A 17,009-nucleotide genomic window follows, 5' to 3' on the forward strand; every position below is an offset into this window, starting at 1 on the left:
TCAGAGACAGGTGACCACCCAGAGGCCCTTTAGTGTGCATACAGCTGGTACGCAGCGTGCACAGCATCAAGGGGAAGGGCGGGACCCATGGTGACTATTTAAGTCTCTGTGGCTCTAACCCTCTTCGCCAGAGATGCTGAGGGAGCTGCTTGTTCCCCATGGCATCTAGGACCTGTCTAGGCAAGCTGGGAGGGCCAGGGGCCCGGCTCAGCTCTTGCTGCACCCACCCAATTACAGGCAGGTGCTGGGAGAGTGATGGGATGGGCTCTGTGGCCCTGGGGTCATGGGGCGTGCCACTCCCCTCGTTCACAGGGCTTTCCATGGTGAAAAGGCCGGGGAGGAGGCTGGGCTTGGCAGCCATGAGGTCGCCATGCTGTTTGATTAGGCAGGTGGGCCCTGCCGGCTGGAGCGGCATGTTGCATGCGTTGGACACTCTCCTTGCAGCAGTTTTTATCCTGCAGCAGATTCTTCCCTGCTCAACTTGCAGCGGATTCCCCGCCTCGCAGAGGATTTCTCCCCACCCATCTCCCGGTGTAATTATTATCCCCCCCACACCTTGGAGAATGGGGAGGCAAGCCAGTATGGGACTGTGTCAATGAACAGAGATCTTCATTCAGTATTGCACTGATGAACACCTGGTAATTAATTTTAAAAAAACAAAGGTTTTAGTTTTTGCTAGGTCTTATAGGCTGAAATGATTATGCTGGAATGTACGCTACTCCCCTATCCTTTCCTCTTCACCTCTTTGATAATTGGGGGAGGGATGGGATTTTTAGCCGTCATGTTAGCAGATTGATGTTTTAATGGGAATTTTAATGGGGTTAGTTGTTGTGACCCGCCTCGAGGCTGTCAGGAGAGGCGAGAAGTAATAGTAATAGTAATAGTAATAGTAATAGTAATAGTAATAGTAATAGTAATAGTAATAGTAATAGTAATAGTAATAGTAATAGTAATAGTAATAGTAATAGTAATAGTAATAGTAATGTCTCAAGGAAGAAGTCCACTCATAAATATCCAAATGTTACATTCCAAGGTCCACTCTCTTGGACTTTGCATGTCAAAGAGATACCTCTGAAAGCCAAGAGTATAGCTACAAGTTTGAGGATTTTTTTTGAGGTGCTCAATTTGTCCCTGCCCTGCAATTGGGATACATTTGGGGGGGGGGGTCCTCATTGTTTTTGTATGCCATTCCAGTGTAAATTGGTATCCTGGGTATGTGCCCAGGTATAATCCAGACAATTTTTCTTCGATTGATTTTAGCATGTCCAAGATGTACTACCTCATCCTCCTTGTTAATGGAAGCTGGGCAGAAGACAATTTCTCTTATAGCCTGGCTAGTAGTTATTAAATATTGGCTTGAAATTAAGAGAGCCAGCTTGGTGTAGTGACTTCTAATCTGGCCAGCCGGGTTTGATTTCCTGCTCCCTCACATGCAACCAGCTGGGTGACCTTGGACTTGCCACAGCCCTGATAAAGCTGTTCTGACTGAGCAGGAATATCTGGGCTTTCTCGGCCTCAGCCACCTCATAAGGTGTCTGATGTGGGGAGAGGAAAGGGAAGGCGAATGTCAGCCACTTTGAGACTCCTTCGGGGAGAGAAAAGCAGCATATAAAAACCAACCTTTCTTCTTCTTCTAATCTAGAAAGTATGGAATCACTAGTTTCAGTGTCAGTATTAGATTCTTTTATACCCGGATGGGTTCACCTGCTCATAGGTAACCTGACTTTACCTGATTTGGCTTGTGATTCTCTTCTGATCTTAAGGAAGCAGTGCTTACAGTTTGGTTAGTAGCCACCTCGTGGTGGAAGAATTGGTGAGGTTTTCAGAAAGGGAAGTGTCATGTATGTTTGCCTATGTTCTTTGGATATTCATATTTTAATCAATACCAGTAACCATATTATTTCTACTATATTAGAACTCCCTCCCTCTCGCAGTCTTTCTTGGATAATTTAAAAGCCAAGAAAGGGAATCTATAGAGTCTGTATACATGACAAGTCTCCTGAAGAAACTATTAAGCATTTCTTCTTTTTCTGTGTAATTTATTTGGATCTGAGAAGAAAATTTCTGGATCCTCATCTAAACAAGAAGCCAGCTTGCTCTTCTAACTAATGTTTAATGAGTCTTTTAGTGGATCTGGATTTTAATGTAACGTTAGATTATGCAAATATATACCAGCCACAATTAAGCCTTGTTTGTTTTTAATGAATATTGAGCACTGATAACTTATTGACATATCATTGTCTTTTTCTGGTCAAACAGCCTATTGGCTTTAAGACCTAGATTGGATTGTCATAATTCTTATCAGGTTTTATCATGGGGTAGCAGGTTGTAATGTTTCTAACTGATAGAAGAAAGAAGTCTCGGTTTAATTTTCCGCTGCCTATTTGAGTAGCAGAAAACAGCACAACTTGGGTTTTTGCAGCCATGTTCCCTCTTTTGTAACTGCATTTCAAGCATTTTCCTTATATCTCCTTATCCATACCTGAGCTATTGAGCTGGAAATTTTTTAAAGTTTTAAAAGTTTAAGGTTTTGATTTTAACCTTTAAGGCTATACGTGGCCTGGGTCCTACCTACCTGAAGGGCTTGTCTGCTTACGCCCCCTGCAGGAACCTTTGCTCTGCGGGTAAGAATCTGTTGGTTGTCCCAGGCCCCTAGGGCTTTTTTGGCCTTGGCCCCTGCCTGGTGGAACAAGCTCCTGGAAGAGCTAAGGGCCCTGATGGAGCTGTCTAAGTTCCGCAGGGCCTGCAAGATGACACTCTTCCACCGAGCATTTGGTTGAGGCTGGGAGGGGGTTGACCGGAATTTGAACAAGGGCCCCACCCTGGCTGAGCATCTCTGTACTATATAACAACTAATGCTGATTGTCTAGCTGGACTTAGTAAATTATGTTGGGTGATAGTTTGTTCCGCCATCTTGTGTATATTGGTGTTCCGCTATCTTTATGTATATTGCCATTGTTTTAATGTTTTTTTTAATGGGGAAATTGTTATGGTTTTAATTGTTAGCCACCTTGCAGCAACAAAAGTCGTGAGAGGCGGGATATAAATCTGAGAAATAAGTAAGTAAGTAAGTAAGTAAATAAATAAATAAATAAATAAATAAATAAAACAAAACATAGGAATATTCTCACCACTCCCATTTCAGAACAGCAATAAGAAAAGCATGTCAAGACAGCTTCACTCACCAAGTCCAGGATGAAACATCTCATACAATAGATTCACATGCCTGATGAACATGCCGTGTAGAAATAATGACCTGGTATGCACGGGAGTCAAAGTTTGTTTTGTGGCTTCAGGCCAACATGGCCACCCACCTGAATGAGTACTTGTATTAAGACTGGCATTATTCTGTCCAGGCATCAATGATCCATAATCGAAAGCGAGCTACAAAATGACCAGGTTTGCAGAAGGCACCATATTGTTCCAAGAACACACCCTAGACACTTTAAAATTATTTCAGTATCATTGTCCAATGTAAGGGTTCACCAGCAAGTAGCCACTTCTTCAGAGCCATAAATGCAAAAACCTTGTTAGAATAAAATAAATGCTACAACAGACAAACTTCATCCCACCCTACCCCAAATATTCAGGATCATGCACCAGGTTATAAAGCCGATTATGAACAACTCCCTAATCTCTCCAAATAAGAAACATGGAGAAAACCAAAAGTGAGGTTCCATTAAATAAGTGTGAATCTATGCACATTAAAGTGAAAAGGGGTATGTGTTGAACTATATGTATACACTAGGATGAAGCCCATTGCATTCAAGAGATCTGCAGCCTCTGAGCCTCAGAGGGAAGAGGAAGGAGGAGGGGGTGGTCAGGGGTGGGGGATGGAAGGTGATTGGCCGGCCGCTGGACAGACAGGCAAGCCGGTTGGAGAAGAAGTCACTCAGGGGTGGGACAGTCACCCTGAAGGGATGTTAAGCACTGAATGGCACTTAAGCCATGAGACATGCTCCTCCTCCAAGGCCTTACCAGAAATATTATATGTGGAACAGATGGAGGACAGGATGAAAGCCCAGGCAGTGAATTACACCTACAGTCATTGTGGATGACTGAATGAAAACAATGACTCAGTGAGAGCATAGCATACTGGTTAAAGTGCTGGACTAGGATCTGGAAGAGCCACATTTGAATTAAGATGAATTAAGATGCCGAGACTCATCAAAATGGCCAGTTCTACTATTCCATCACATGGTGATTGGTTAAGAGTAAAAGGTAAAGGTAAAGGTATCCCCTGTGCAAGCACCGAGTCATGTCTGACCCTTGGGGTGACGCCCTCTAGCGTTTTCATAGCAGACTCAATACGGGGTGGTTTGCCAGTGCCTTCCCCAGTCATTACCGTTTACCCCCCAGTAAGCTGGGTTAAGAGTGGAGGACTCTAATCTGGAGAACTGGTTTGATTCCCCACTCCTCCTTCACATGCAGCCAGCTGGGTGGACTTGGGCCAGTCACAGTTCCCTCAGAACTCTCTCAGCCCCAACTACTTCACATGGTGCTTGTTGTGGGGAGAGGAATATAACACGATTGCAGTCTGCTTTGAGACTCCTCAGGGTAGAGAAAAGTAGGGTATGGAAATCTTTTCTTCTTTGTTTACCAGCAGAACGCCTTCCGAGGGGCCAGGTATATGTCCCATGAGAACCATCTGTCTTTTCTTGATGCTTGAACAGAATCTTTACATTCAGTGACAATGAACCTCTAAAACTAGTTGCTAGGAGACAACATTGGTCTTTATGTCCCTGCATATGGGACTTACTAGGGTATTTGATTGGCCACAGTGGGGAACAGGGTGCTGGACTGGATAGTCCACAGATCTCATTCAGCCTCGCTCTTTTTATGTTGGTACTTTAGATACAATCTTAGCAGTGGTGGTAAAAAATTCATTTTATTCATCAGGTACTGACGACCTTGCTCATGTCAAAGTGCTCATGCTTCCAGAGTGCCATAAAAATGTTTTAAAGATGAGATATTTATATCATTTGTTCCCCTTTCAGCATTGTAGAATAACTGATGGTGTTCCCTTAAAAGCATCCAAATGATTCTCAAAACTGGGTTTTTTTAATGGATTCCAGGTCAAAAACAACATTGTGTCTTCAAATTTTAGTACTGGGTAACGTGGGCCAACAAATATTGGTTTCTGAGATCTTAAGAACTGCACGAACATCTTGAGAAACTGAGCATCTCCTGAACACATCGCTTAGCATCACGGAAAGCATATCCAGCCATGTCCTAAAAGCTGTGCCCCAAAATGATCTAGTTGCAAACCAGGTATGGTAATACAGCCATAGAACACTACTCAAGGGTAGGCCTTTTCCTGTTCAAACCTATCGTTATCATAATAAATACATGGCTGTATGAATCTGCAAAAATTTTGCAAAGCAGTCCAATCTGAACTCAAATTAATGCATAATAAAAAATCGACTGTTTCCTTTGGCCAAATGGCAGCCGGGAGAATTTTCACATATATTTGTGAAGAGGAATTCATTAGTGGAGGGCTCCAATTCAGTCTCAGATGACCATGTTCCATTCCCCTCAGCAAGCAGTTCCAAAATCTGTCTGATAGATAAGCAGCCGAGTCAGCTGTTCAGGGCAGGGGTCATTCCACAGCATTATTGGGAATCTCAGGTTCATCCCCATTTTAACCGTTGCAAGATGTCAGTGATTTATTATTTCACTAGCAAGAAAGCCCATTGCAACCAGGAATGCAATGGGCGCTAGGACCCAGGGGACACCAGGAGGTGCTTTTTTTTTCTGCTGCGTGGAGCTGTGAAAGGCTCCTACAGGGTTTTTTTTTTTCTGCTGCTTGGAGCTGGGAAAGGCTCCTACAGGGTTTTGTTTTCTGCTGCTTGGATCTGCGAAAGGCTCCTACAGGGTTTTTTTTCCTGCTGCTTGGAGCTGTGAAAGGCTCCTGCAGGGTTTTTTTTTTCTGCTAGCTCTCGTGGGCGTGCCGGCTTGGAGCTCCTACAGGGGTTTTTTTTCCTGCTGCTTGGAGCTGGGAAAGGCTCCTGCAGGGTTTTGTTTTCTGCTGCTTGGATCTGCGAAAGGCTCCTACAGGGTTTTTTTTTCTGCTGCTTGGATCTGCGAAAGGCTCCTACAGGGTTTTTTTTTCTGCTGCTTGGAGCTGTGAAAGGCTCCTGCAGGGTTTTTTTGTTTCTGCTGCCTCTCGTGGGCGTGCCGGCTTGGAGCTCCTACAGGGGTTTTTTTTCCTGCTGCTTGGAGCTGGGAAAGGCTCCTTCAGGGTTTTTTTTTCTGCTGCTTGGATCTGCGAAAGGCTCCTACAGGGTTTTTTTTTCTGCTGCTTGGAGCTGTGAAAGGCTCCTGCAGGGTTTTTTTTTTCTGCTAGCTCTCGTGGGCTTGGAGCTCCTACAGGGGTTTTTTTTTCTGCTGCTTGGAGCTGGGAAAGGCTCCTTCAGGGTTTTGTTTTCTGCTGCTTGGATCTGCGAAAGGCTCCTACAGTGTTTTTTTTCTGCTGCGTGGAGCTGCGAAAGGCTCCTGCAGGGTTTTTTCTTTTCTGCTGCCTCTCGTCGGCGCGGCGGCTTGGAGCTCCTACAGGGGTTTTTTTTTCTGCTGCCTCTCGTCGCGCTAGCGGCGAAAGGCTCCTCCGGGGGTGTTTTTTTTTTTCTGCAGCTTCTCGGCGGCTGGAGTCTTGTGTTGTGTTTGCGGCGGGGGCTTCCTTGGGGCCGGCCTGACGCGGTGAGAGACGCTTCGCGCCTCTCACCACGTCAGGCCGGGAGCAACTGCGAGCCGCGCTGAGCGCGGCTCGCAGTTGCTGGGGCTGGGAATCGGAGGGACCAATCGGCAGGCGCTTCGCGCCTGCTGTTTGGTCCCTCTGGTTGTCTGTCATGAGGAAGGGTCCAATCCGGACCCTTCCTCATCCCGGACACATCCCGCCCCAGAACCCCTTACTGTTTTATTTAGTCCGTGGCGCCCGCGGCGCCACGGGCGGTGTACAGATAAGCTTGTACAAAGATTCCTCTCTGCCCATACCTGGTTTGGGCCTGCCACCCACCTCAGGCAGCCACTTAACTAGCTGCTGGACTAGTTTTCATTCCACTGGTTATAAGAAGTTCCTTCTCCCCCCCTCCCCCGGTTATTCTTCGTGAACTGAGCCCTTGCAGGTCAGCCCTGACTGAAGATGGCTCTTCAGATACTCTCATCAAGTGTTTCCACCCGTCCATTCTTAATTTAAGCTATGTAGGACGCCAACTTGATCATTTGGTCAAAAGCCTGGGCTAGCCACACCATAAGAATTTGCCTTCTGATTTTAGAAGCCTAGTTGGTGTTCAATTTTGCTTCAGTTACATCTCAACACTGCCACCTTGTGACTTAAAATATATCAAGAAACCTAAGATTTGAACAGTGTGGGAAGACCATTTTGAGACTTTTAGACCCAATATATTTTCTGTTGTCCATGGTTTGAAAGCTGAGCAATGGATCCAAAGGTCATTTTCCACTGATAGAAGACACTTTTGTCGAAAGAATAGAACTTTCCTGCCTCCTCCCACCCACTGTGTTTCCAAAATGGTTTCCCTGAGGGATAAAGGTAAAGGTAAAGGTATCCCCTGTGCAAGCACCGGGTCATGTCTGACCCTTGGGGTGACGCCCTCTAGCATTTTCATGGCAGACTCAATACGGGGTGGTTTGCGAGTGCCTTCCCCAGTCATTACCGTTTACCCCCCAGCAAGCTGGGTACTCATTTGGCCGACCTCGGAAGGATAGAAGGCTGAGTCAACCTTCAGCCGGCTGCTGGGATCGAACTCCCAGCCTCATGGGCAGACAGCTTCAGACAGCATTTTTGCTGCCTTAACACCCTGTGACACAAGAGGCTCTTCTCCCTGAGGGATAAAGAAGCCTAAAAGAACAACATGGCAGTAGCGTTAGGCTCTATTCCTGTTCCCGTTTTCCTTCACCCCTTTTCCCTCTTCTGGCCCTCAGCAAACACAAAACAGTAGTCGGTTCCCAAGCAAGTGTCCTTCATAATGCTGTCTCCCATTCTGTATGTTATGGCTCTTGTGAGTAGTTGTGGTTGCCTTTTGGCCATTAGGTGTAAAAATGTAGATTTGATTATTTTCCCAGCTGTCCTTTGAAGATAGAAGCTCTTCTGTCATGGGAATAGTTTCTGGTGGGAAGAAGATACGCTGGTGTAGGAGAAGGATTGTCTATATGTACCCTAAGACTGGCCAAGCCATTTGTTCTTTGCAATATCGTTCACAATACTTCAGATGTACTCTAGGCAATGTGTCTCCAAAGCAGGGTTATCTGTAAGTGGATGCTAGTAGTCTGCCCTTCTCATTGATAGTTATTAAAGTATCCAGAAATGGAATTTGCACAGGGAAGCAATGTCTAGCTTAAAATACTGCTGTGGCCAGTCTTGCTGCTAGGAGGAAGACACAGACAAGCTATGCGTGTCCGTTACTCTCTGAATATCTGAGGCCTGCCGCACAAGGTTGCTGTGAAGATTAAACATGTCAGACCTACTGCACAGGATTGTTTTGCAGATGAAACTGTTGCAGGGGTTCTTTGGCCTCTTGTTTCATCTGCATAACAGCCCTGTGCAGTAGGCCATATGTATTTCATTTCCACAACAACCTGTGTGAGAGGCCTCAAAAGTTTCTTTAGCACATCAGCCCTGTCCACCCTCCAAAACAGCCCTTTCTGCCTGAGGAGCTGATCTTTATAGTCTGGAGATGAGCTGTAATTCCAGGAGATCTCCAGGTTCCACCAAGGTTCCACCTTGGCTACCTCAGGTTGGAAATATTCCTTGAGGTTTGGCGGTAGGGATTTGGTGACTGTGAACCAGAGGGCTGAACTGATCCATCAAGGCCTCTCTTATGTTCTCATGGTTCGCTGGCTGCCCAGCTGGTGCAGAAAGGTGAGGAGGAAGAAGCTGCAGCCAGGCTCTAGACTTCTGGCAGAAGGAGGACACCTTATCCTGTCCAGAGAAGCCCAGCCCCCTTGCTCAGGTTTCAGCCACAACCTCTTGAATCCATCTCAGGGAGAGGGAGGGAGGGAGGGAGGGAGGGAGGAAGGAAGGAAGGAGGTGAGAGAGGTAAGGAGGGGAAATAAAGAGAAGGCAGGAAAGAGGGACAAAGAAAGGAAAGAGGAAGGAGCGAGGAAGAAAGGAAGGAAGGAGGACAAAAAGGAAGGAAGAAAGGGAAGAGAGAGGGAGCAAGGAAGGGAGGGGGAGGGAAGGAGGGAGAAAGAAAGAGAAAGGAAGGAAGACAGAAAGAAGAAAGGAAGACAGAAAGACAGTAAACTAGCCCTGTAAGAGCAAAAGAGGGTCAACAAGAACAATATATTATCAACAATAACTTAAAAAGTGCAAACACCTTAGCTCAATCAGCAACCAAGCTAGAACACAAGAGTTAAAATCCTGCAAAAGTGGATTCCTCGTCATCATCTGTATGTCTAAACCAGGGGTAGTCAAACTGCGGCCCTCCAGATGTCCATGGACTACAATTCCCAGGAGCCCCTGACAGCATTCGCTGGCAGGGGCTTCTGGGAATTGTAGTCCATGGACATCTGGAGGGCCGCAGTTTGACTACCCCTGGTCTAAACAGAGCTTCAGCTGTAGCTGGTGTGAGGTTATCAGCATAGACTGAGTTTGCAGTCATCACCATCACTGCTGTCATTCTCACACAAAGTGCTGTCTTCACTGCCATCCACAGCATCAGACAGCAAGGGGGGAGTGTCACATGGACACCTTCCTCCTCCTCAGCAGGATTATCACATGAACGTACCCTACTGACCTCCAGTGGAGGAGCTCAGGGTGGCCTAAGCGCTTAATCCATGCTCCATCATCACAGGCTCTCCCATCCAGCCTCCCCCCCAACAAATACAGAAAAGTCAAGAGGATGAATAGCTGCTGGGTTTTATACCCTGCTTTTCACTAACCAAAGGAGTCTCAAAGCGGCCTTTCTTTCCCCGCTTCATGCCAGACACCCTGGGAGAGCTCTGACAGAACTGCTCTGTGAGAACAGCTCTGGCAGAAGAACCAAGCAGTGCCTCACAGGCCAGCAAACCAGAACAGAACAATATACCCGAAGTTGGCAATCTACTACAACAAGTACAACAACTACCAAACTGGGAGAATGGAAACTCTAACTACAACTACAGTGCCCCCCCCCCCGAACAAAGCACTGAAATAAAGAACAGTACAACTGAACACTGAAAGAACTGTAAAAATCAACTTTTAAAAGGCACACAATCCCAAGAAGAAAAGCCAAACAATGCTGCCCCCCAGATAAAAGAAGAAACAGTAAATCCCAAAGCACCCCCATAACCCAGCCCACCCCACGCACAGAAACCAAAATAATAGTTTGGAAGATGTGATTAGGAAGAAGAAAAATAAAGGCAAGAGGAAAAAAAAGATCAGAGTCCCTCAGTCAAACCTTTGATGTCCTACAAGCTGCCAGATCAAGCTCTGCTTACAATACATTTGCGAAATGCATTGTAACAATTGGCTGGCGTTCCACAGCCTGAGTAGGCTGTTTAAAAGAATTTATTTCAGTCACTGTATATACCCGAGTATAAGCTGAGGGGGGCTTTTTCAGTATGAAAAAAATGTCCTGAAAAACTCTGCTTATACTCGAGTATATACAGTAATTCTCTAAATGACAACATTGGTGGAAACAAGTTGTGTTTGCTTTTCCAGGGATTCCTAACCAGGGCTCCCTGGAGCTCTGGGCGTCTGTACGGGCTCTCTAGGGGCCTTTCCCCATATCCTGCCTTAATGGACTTGGCCACAAACCATTCCTGGCATTACTGTGAAAGCAGGGAACCTGCCACTTCTGTTGACCCGGGGGTGCTGTTCTTGCGTGGTTACTGCACCTAGTGAAGGGGGCGGAGCCCAGACTCCTATGCCTGCCTCAAACCACCTCCTTTCTTTCCCCGCCCTCAGTCTTCCTTGGGTGTGGCAGGTAGGCGTGGCCAACTGACGTGATTTCCGGTCCGATTCCGATGCTCCTCAAAGCCTGAAAAATATTTCAGGAGGTCTTTCACAGTTAAAAGTTTGGTAAAGGCTGCTCTGTTCTTTTACTGAATCGTTTATGTATCCACAGACTATTGCAAAGTGAAATTGGCCCCAATTTACCCACAAGAGACATTTCAATCAGGATTCATTTGTTAAATCAGTGGTCCCCAACCTTTTTATCACCGGTGACCAGTCAACGCTTGACAATTTTACTGAGGCCCGGGGGGGGGGGTAGTCTTTTGCCGAGGGATGTCGCCGACGCCGCCTGAGCCCCTGCTCCGCTTGCTTTCCCGCCGGCGCCCCTGACATCCCACCGCCTGCTGGGGGGTGCTGCCAGCAGCAGCTGCGCAGTGCCATGCCCAGTGGGAGCCCCAGCCATGGTGGCCACTGGAGAGCACCAAAGCTGAGCTGGCGGCAGAGAGCAGGGCAGCCCCCGAGGCAGCAGCCGGGGAGGAGGACGAGGAAGAGCTGCGGCCTGGTACCAACTGATCCACGGACCACTACTGGTCGGCAGACTGTGGGTTGGGGACCACTGCATTAAATCATCATTGGGCTCACATCAACGTCTGTGCTGAAGCAACTTTGTGGTCCAAACTTCCCAAGAGTCTTAAGAAAAGGTGACATTATATGATAAAAGAAGAATACGATCCATAGATTTCCAAGCCAGATTGCCTATTATAACAAGTTTGTATTTATTTAAAACTTACTTAGAGGGATGCAATCAAAATTCAGCTCTCTTATTTGCCCTTAAAATACCCTGTAGTCAGTTTACAGAAGCAGCGGTGTCTTGCGCCAAGAACGGTTTTAACAAAACGAAATCATAACCACATCTAGCAACTTCTTCCGGTCGACATTCTTCCCTCGGAAAGATGTTAAAAATACAAAACATCCATTTCAGTGCAGCTTCAGCAACTTTATTTACAAGTACAAAATAAGTCAAGTGGGGGAAAACAATTCTTCAGTCTTATTTACTCGTCTGAGGTGCATGGGGAATTTCATTTTTTCCAACCTGAAAAGGGGAGGCAAAAACCCTTACCAGTTTCCCCTAAATTGCATTTTAACTGTTAAAGCACGAGGAAATGCTGATTCCCTAGCAAACAGAATGAAGTTTTATATTTTAGTCTTTAAAAGTATAACATGGCTTAGGCTTAGAAACTGAAAATCAGACAGCAACCTCCGTTTTGTGTAACCGCAATTTCTTCATAATTCTGCAGAATCCTGGAGCATATACATCAAAAATAGAAATTGAAGTTACAAACCCATTGTTTATTATTTCAGCCATGCTCCTTAAAGAGCATTTTACAACCCTATCCCCGCCCCACCCCAAAAAATAGCCTCTTCATACACAATTGAAAAATTAAAGCTATTTGATATCCATCTCCAATGTTCTGATGCACGGACTCCCAGGTGTAGATTTCTCACGTGTGTGCAGAGGAAAGAGAGTGTACATTTAATGGACTGTGTGTATCTTGCCCGGAAGAGTTTTATTGTGATTACTTTCTTATAAATAACTAAATGTTAAAGTTCAACGGATACAATGCATTTTCTACATAATCTAGACAGGCAAAAATATATATATTTTTTAAAAAACCGCACACAATATATATATTTATAGATCTACAGCAGCAGCTTCCTCCGTTATCTGCAGAAGTGTTTTCATATTTAGGTTTCTATCACATAAGGCTTGGCTGTCCAGCTGTTGAGAGAAAGTGGAGAGGGGGACAAAAAGAAAGATTTCATTTAGAGCGTGTGGCCACTTGAATACAGGCAACGATTCAATTTTGAAAGTTTGCTGAATTCCAGGTCAAGTCAATTTCCAGAAGACTTTTTTAAGATGAAAAGAAAAAAAAACAGGTAATAAAGATTCTTGAGGCTTTACCTTGCCTTTCAGATCTCAAGACCAGCCCAATTTCATTCTGGGTGTACCCTTTCATTTGTATTGGAAGAAGTGTGCATGCACTCTGTGGGTCTCTGTGAGCCACTGGACTCAAACGCTGTGCTTTTTCAAACGCAGCTAGGAATTCATGTGGCCAAAAGAGGGAGCTCTGGTAACAACAGGTTTCTCCTAAGCAGGCAGCAGCCCTGGGACTTAAGCCAAGTTGTGGTGGAAACCACATCAGATTAGCAAATGCCTGGCCCTGGAAGCCTTGTCGAAAGACAAGCCAAAGGGAGCAGTGACAAGAGATTAACAGAGTTGGCAGCAGACCTTCCAGGATCATTGTGGATTGGCTAAAACAGCTCTGTTGCCAGCTCTGCGTAGAGAAATTCCTGGGGAGGGCAGGAGTTGGGGCAGGGAGAGGGATCTTGATGGGTATAATGCCACCGAGCACGCACACCCCACCCCCAGCTGCTGTTTTCTCCAGGGAAACTGATACCTGTGCCTGGAGCTCAGCGGTAACAGGTGAGGATATCTTTTGGGATCTTTCCCTGGATCACAGAGCAGACTGAAAAAGCACCACTCATGCAAGAATAAGCACGGATGTTTTTTGTTTTGCACTGTCCTTATAACGAATACATCATTCTAATCGAGTTATTTGTCATTATTCTTCACTGTAGAATTCATTCATTTTTGGGAGAATTCTTCCAAGTCCATTTGTTATTTATTCCCTTGAGGAACTTGTTAATATTATAACTTCTGTTAGGTATGAACGGCATTTATGCACATTACTGTTTTAAATTTCAAAATGATAAATTGCACGTTCTTGAGACCTTCTGTTATTACGTGTTTTCACCTCAGTTTGTAGAAGCCACACTTTACTGGATTCTGGCGTGGACTTCAGTTGGAACTAACCTGTTGAACTGTTGCCTGAATTTTCTCTTGTATCACATTTTTTGCCCGCACAAATTATTATGTACAATTTTACAATATTGTTTGGTTAATATGATTGCCTTTATGATTTATGACATTTTATAAATGACTGTTTTGCACTTTTGGAAGTGTTATTTAATAAAGTTTCAGAGTCATGATGACGCAGCTCTCTTTTTTCTGCCCCCCCCCCCCCGGAGACTGGCCAGCCTCGCAGGCAAATATAAAGATGGTATTGGCCTGAATGGCTTCTTTTGCAACACAGACAATTTTCTTGTTTCTCATCGTTAACCTCCAGAGTTCAAATGACCACAACATCAGGGGGAGTCAACCTGTGGTCCTCCAGATGTTCATGGACTATAATTCCCATAAGCCCCTGCCAGTGTTTGCTGGCAGGGGCTCATGGGAATTGTAGTCCATGAACATCTGGAGGACCACAGGTTGACTACCCCTGCACAACATTACTAGGAGAGGCTCGAAGCTGACATAAATAGCAGTCTGGATCCCCTAAAATTAGAGAGCCCTAAATGAATTCTAGTAGGAGAGGCCAGTTAATCCACACAAAGCAGAGGAAAGAGGGTGAAGCATTAGAAAAACAAGAGGTCTAACATGAAGTTCCAGGACCTAAGAAAAGAAAAACAAGAAACTGCAGATTCAGCATAAACTACATCAATGGCCTAAGTAAATTGAGCCAGCATTTCTCAAAATGGGATCTAGGGATCCCTGGGGATCTGGGATGGGGTTCCGGGGTGTTCAGGAGTCAGTCCTTAGTGAGAAGGTGGGACCTTCACTAGCCAGAAAACAAAGTGATTGGTTGAAGAGAAGAGCTGCTTTTTTGTAGCCTGCTTTTCACTACCCAAAGGAGTAGCAAAATGGCTTATAAAGAGGCACTGTGTAGGGGGGGGGGGCTGAGAGTGTCTTGAGAAAACTGAGTCTTTCTATAGCCAATTAAAACCAGTGGTAGATTTGAAGTAAACACGGGGAATTCGAGTTGTATATAATGCTGGTCTCTCTTTTCTTCATTTTCTATGATTCCCCCCCCCCCCAGGCCACTTCCTGTGCTTGTTCAACTGGCCTCTATTAACTAATCAGGAAGTTTCTTGACTTCCAATAAAGTCTAGTCCAGCTAGGGAGTGAGAACTTGGATCACAGCCCTTTGGGTGGTGGCCCTACATGCTCAGCTACCCAACTTTGTGAGGTATCTATAGACAAGGCTTCCTAACCCTGGGATTTCTTGATGGCCCTGGAAGGGTTTCCTGAATGGGTAGTCGTTCATTTTTATATATTTTAAAAATGTGTTAAGCCCTTATTGGGTGATATGACCACATATGGTCATGTTGACCCCCTCTCCCAAAATGGTCAATGATGGGCCTGGAGGTGGGGGTGGGAAGGGGAGGAGCCCTGGGTGGGTGAGTACACAGGTAGGCTTCCCAACCACATTCTACACGATTGAACTGCTTTTGGGGTTTCTCAAAGCCTGACAGATGTTTCAGAGGTTTCTTAACAGTAAAAAAGTTGAAAAAATCTGCTATAGACAAGCATTTTACTTTTACACTTTAAAAATATGGTCCTCACTTTATAGTTTTGACGACACCCCCTCATGAAAGACAATGGCAAGGATGGGGGAGACTGAGGGCCCACAACCATTTACAATCAATATGGAGGCCCTCCAAGTTCCTAAGCTTGAGAGCCGAAGACATAAGGCACCAGAATTTCAGGTCACACCATCAAGTTATCTCCTATTTACAAGCTTCAATATGACTATATATCTAAAAAACATGAAATAGGGCTGGTTCCTTTTGTCACAGTTTCCTGATAACTCAATTGTGGCTAAAAGAAGAGAGGGTGAAGTGACAACAGGTGACATCAATAGTCCAGGGGCACACGGTAATTGCAGTCCATGGACACTGGGAGAGCCACAGTATGGGCCCCCCTGATTTACAGTATTCTATCTGTGATAGTGCATACACATGCGGAGGTCTCAGATATCGACATCATAGTCTTCAGACAGCAAAAATGCACATGGGAAGCAACCCAAACTGTGCTGCGTTTGTTGTTAAATACATTTTGAAACTTAACTTTCTAAGGCAAGGATTCCCAAACAGGGGTCCATGGAAACTTGGTGGTGCGTGGGGGCTCTCAAGTGGTGTGGTATTGGGGGCTGTCTTCTAGGCTCCTGCTCTTCTTTCCAGTCTACATGAGGCAGAGCAGGGGGAGGGAGGAGGGGGAAGGAGCAAAAGGATGTCTAAGAATGTGGGCAGTGATGTCACTTCCGGGGGTGTGGCCAGCTGACATCACTTCCGGGGCTCCTCGAAGTCTGAAAAATTATTTCAAGGGCCTCTCCATGGTCAAAAGGTTGAAAAAAGTTGTTCTAAGGGGAGATATTCGTGTACAGCTGACTGGTTTAGTAGTGGAATGAAAACCCATCTGCCATTTTCAAGTCCCTTGAGTGGAAATGCAGGACTTGAATCCGGAACCTGACAAACAGGAAGTGAATGTTTAATTTACCTAGTGATACGGTTACTATCGCTCAAAAGGGCAGAGATTCACACTTCCTCCTCCTGGTGCCCCACAGACTGATTACAAGATGAAGGACAAGAAAGGAGTTAAACCACGGCAGACTCACAACACAACACTTACACTACACATAACTGTTTAACATCCAATCCAATTCCTTCTGGAGGAATTTCCTTCCAAGCATTAACATGGAAAAACAAAATTAAAAAGGATAGGGATTATTTGTGTTTCTAAGAAAGGCAGTCCCAGTGAATCCATAAAAGGTGCATAAGAACCCAGCAGACAGTGAAAATTAATCTTTGCGGCTCTGCAGAATAGTTCTGCTTCCCGCTGTGGATGAAGAGAAACCCCCTGTCTCTGGGAAGAAGGAAGAGAGAAGAGTCCTTTGACATCACCAACCAATGCATCATAGCTCAGACTTGATACAGCCAATCAGCAGCAGAAAGTTTTTCACTTCCCCACCAGTTTTTCAGTGTGAAGGTGGAGGAGGACTTTTAATGTGTCACGGACCATACTTATTATAAGAATGTCTGATATATGCACAGCTCCTGACTGCTGTGGTGGTAGTTTTGCCGGTTGTGTTCTTTAGGGTTTACATTCTGAAAAGGGTCCAAGGACAAAGAATCCGTTCGGCATCCCGGGAGCTGACCGACAATCCACTGCGTCCCAAAGGAAACTTCATCCCCGCCCTTCAAAGGTCTGGGAGCGGCA

The 17,009-nt window shown here is 45.5% G+C and overlaps 1 protein-coding gene across 10 annotated transcripts in view; it reads right to left on the minus strand.

Moving 5' to 3' along the window:
* Positions 1–11,867: 11,867 nt before the first annotated feature.
* The window catches only part of LMO7 (LIM domain 7), a 195,668-nt gene continuing 190,526 nt past the window's right edge, over positions 11,868–17,009 (minus strand). For all 10 annotated transcript variants that reach the window (XM_077343966.1, XM_077343965.1, XM_077343964.1 and 7 more), the window contains one exon: positions 11,868–12,671. In XM_077343966.1, the coding sequence (XP_077200081.1) occupies positions 12,649–12,671 (23 nt within the window). In that variant the 3' untranslated portion in view covers positions 11,868–12,648. The remainder of the gene's footprint in view (positions 12,672–17,009) is intronic.

This window comes from Paroedura picta, chromosome 6, assembly GCF_049243985.1.
Source record: "Paroedura picta isolate Pp20150507F chromosome 6, Ppicta_v3.0, whole genome shotgun sequence".
Lineage (NCBI taxonomy): Eukaryota > Metazoa > Chordata > Lepidosauria > Squamata > Gekkonidae > Paroedura > Paroedura picta.